The sequence below is a fragment of the Montipora foliosa genome, unplaced genomic scaffold (assembly GCF_036669935.1).
Source record: "Montipora foliosa isolate CH-2021 unplaced genomic scaffold, ASM3666993v2 scaffold_481, whole genome shotgun sequence".
Classification (NCBI taxonomy): Eukaryota; Metazoa; Cnidaria; class Anthozoa; order Scleractinia; family Acroporidae; genus Montipora; species Montipora foliosa.
This window is the reverse complement of record NW_027179791.1, coordinates 70,001-72,538: the sequence shown is the minus strand read 5'-3', so window position 1 is coordinate 72,538 and position 2,538 is coordinate 70,001. Positions and strand designations below refer to the sequence as shown.

The following is a 2,538-nucleotide window of genomic DNA, read 5'->3' as shown; positions in this document are numbered from 1 at the left end:
CGCAAAAAGAAAAATAGAAGGGCCAAAGAGAGAAAATCGTTGAGTTTCATTTATTTCTTAAAAGACTTTTTATATCTGGCAATGTGTAGTCTGTTGATCTGGATGTACAGAGTTCAATGTAGTTTCTGACGTTTTCCCTTCTCTTTTTTGCCAAGCTTAGCCTGCGAACGCAGACGTATTTCCGGCGGTCGTTTCTCTCCCGGGGGAGAGAAACGACCACCGGAAATACGTCTGCGTTCGCAAGCTATGTAAAGCTAAGAGCTACAAAGAATCAGTTTGATAGATTCTTTCCTTGTGTATGGTCGTTCCGATGGAACAACACATAAAACAGTCTTTCCTCTACTGGACTTTTTTTCTCGTTTCACCGAAATGACTGGTTCATAACTGAGCCAGTTGCTCCTTTACGACGACAATAAAAAGCGCTCCATGAGAATTTGTTTCAGGCCCCAGTGCTAGTTTCCAGTGCCACTCTTCCAAAGACGCCCGCGTTTTTTCGACCGATTGCCAGTAAAGGCATGATCTACACCAGTTTGATCTTTTTGCTCTGTGATTCCTCTTCATCTTCTTCCTCTTCCTCTTCGTGGAATAGTGTCCTAGGTTGTGTGCTGCAAAACAAGATAAAATACCACGAATTTTTAATTTAAATGATAATCTTCCAGAGACCCGCCTTGTTTTAGAAAGTCTTGTAGTCTCTTAAAAGCTGTTCTTCCAAACTGCGGCCAACGATTTTCAAGATGAGCAAGGGGAAACTTATTACAAGATTTCATGGCCAGAAACGTCTTTACTTTTAATGTGGCTTGGTTTTTCTTGCAAATGGGGTCCAATGGCCTTTCGAAATAAAAGTTTCACCAGCACGATTGGCTTAGATGTTTCTCATAGCAAGGCGCATTGGTTTCCAAGCAACAGACGTTACCTTAGTTACATTAATCTTTGTTCTTAATAAAAACGACGGTCGACACGAAGCAGTTTACAAGAGACGAAAATCTTTGACAAAAACAAGCTTCACAAATCAGAGCACGTACAAATTGCTCCTCTTAAGCAATGATTCATTCTAAACCACATCACCGGAAACTCCGTGCCCTGCACTTTCCGAATAGTGTGTGGGATCTTTAACTTCGCACAGATTTTATGAACGTAATTAAAGGCAGCAATTTCTCCTTCGTCATTTAAAGACCCTGAGGGTTGGTCCGATACGAGTTGAACTCCCGACTTCCGGCACGGTAGTCCGATGCAAGAGACTATGAGGGTAAGAGAACACATCCCCAATACATGGACCTCTTCCCATGATAATCTTTTTCAATGTAATTTTAGCTCGTAGGCAAGCTGCGAGGCTACTTTAGGAAAGACACCTGATTGGTCAATTGTAATGACGTAATGACCGCTTTGCTGTTCTGCTTTGAGAAAATGGCGTCTGTAGTAGGCATCAAGTTTGTCGATGTATCTGAAAACTTTGATTTTGAAAAGAGTGGGAAAAGTTCCCGTCCATGTAGAGAAAACTGGTCCACGCTGTACATAACTGAATCCGATGAAGGTGATGTCAAATCAACAGAAAGTAGGGATGCGAGCTCTTTTGAGGAAGATGTTGAAATTTCGAGCTTCGAAAAATCTTCAAATTTCGATTTAGGATTTCGCTGGATCATGCGACGGCGAGAAAAGTCTTCGCAAGTTTCTTCACAATGACATCTGATCCTCTGACCATGGACCGCGCGGCCATGGGAACGAAACTAAAAATAACTTTCACAGCGTGGCGCGAAGCTTAAAATAGATTGAAAAAGACTATCATAGGGCACGGGGGATGTGTTCTCTCACCTGATAGTCTCTTGTCCGATGCTAAGCAACCCGGTCGGCGTTTCCGACTAAAAACAACTATAGACCCTTCCCCGAATGGCGGCGGAAAATTCAAATAAGTTTAAATTAATAGAACTAGAAAGAGCACTTTTACTTTAGTAACCCTGCAAAGTTTTGGCATATCAGGTGCAATATCAGCTGAGAAAAGGCAAGTTGAAAAATGAAAAATTTACAGACGTTTCTATGATTGGGGGTATGGCGTATACCCCCATTCATACAAACGTCACTCTGTAAATTTGTCAAATTTCAATTTATATTTTCACAGCTGATATAACACCTACCACGCTGAAACTTTGCAGGGTTACTAAAGTAAAGGTGCTCTTTCTATTCCTGGTATCAAGTTTTTCATTCAGTTCAATTTAACTCATTAAAATCCGTCGCCGCCATTTTGGAGAAGGGTCTATTGGGACGCCTCAAACTCTTTAATTTAAACCGGTTGCACTTCAAATAGTTGATCCCAACAGAACACGAACTGTGACGCAAGGAACGTATCATTTAATTTGAACAAAACCTGAATTCCCAAGTCCCGACCTTCTTGTAATACTACCGACAGGTTGGCTCAGTACTTTGAGCATCGAACCACGAGCGGGAGGAGGTCGCGGGTAACAACGCCGTCTGACCAATAAACAGAGTCTTTGAACAACGGAGGAGAAAGAGCTGCCTTTGTTATTACATCCATAAATGGTTTGA

At 41.8% G+C, this 2,538-nt stretch overlaps 1 protein-coding gene across 1 annotated transcript in view; it reads right to left on the bottom strand.

Annotated features, from left to right (window-relative positions):
- Positions 1–369: 369 nt before the first annotated feature.
- Positions 370–2,538, bottom strand: part of LOC137989931 (WD repeat-containing protein 70-like) — a 40,587-nt gene continuing 38,418 nt past the window's right edge. Inside the window, exon 24 of the mRNA XM_068835508.1 lies at positions 370–605. Within this exon, the coding sequence (XP_068691609.1) occupies positions 521–605 (85 nt within the window). The 3' untranslated portion in view covers positions 370–520. The remainder of the gene's footprint in view (positions 606–2,538) is intronic.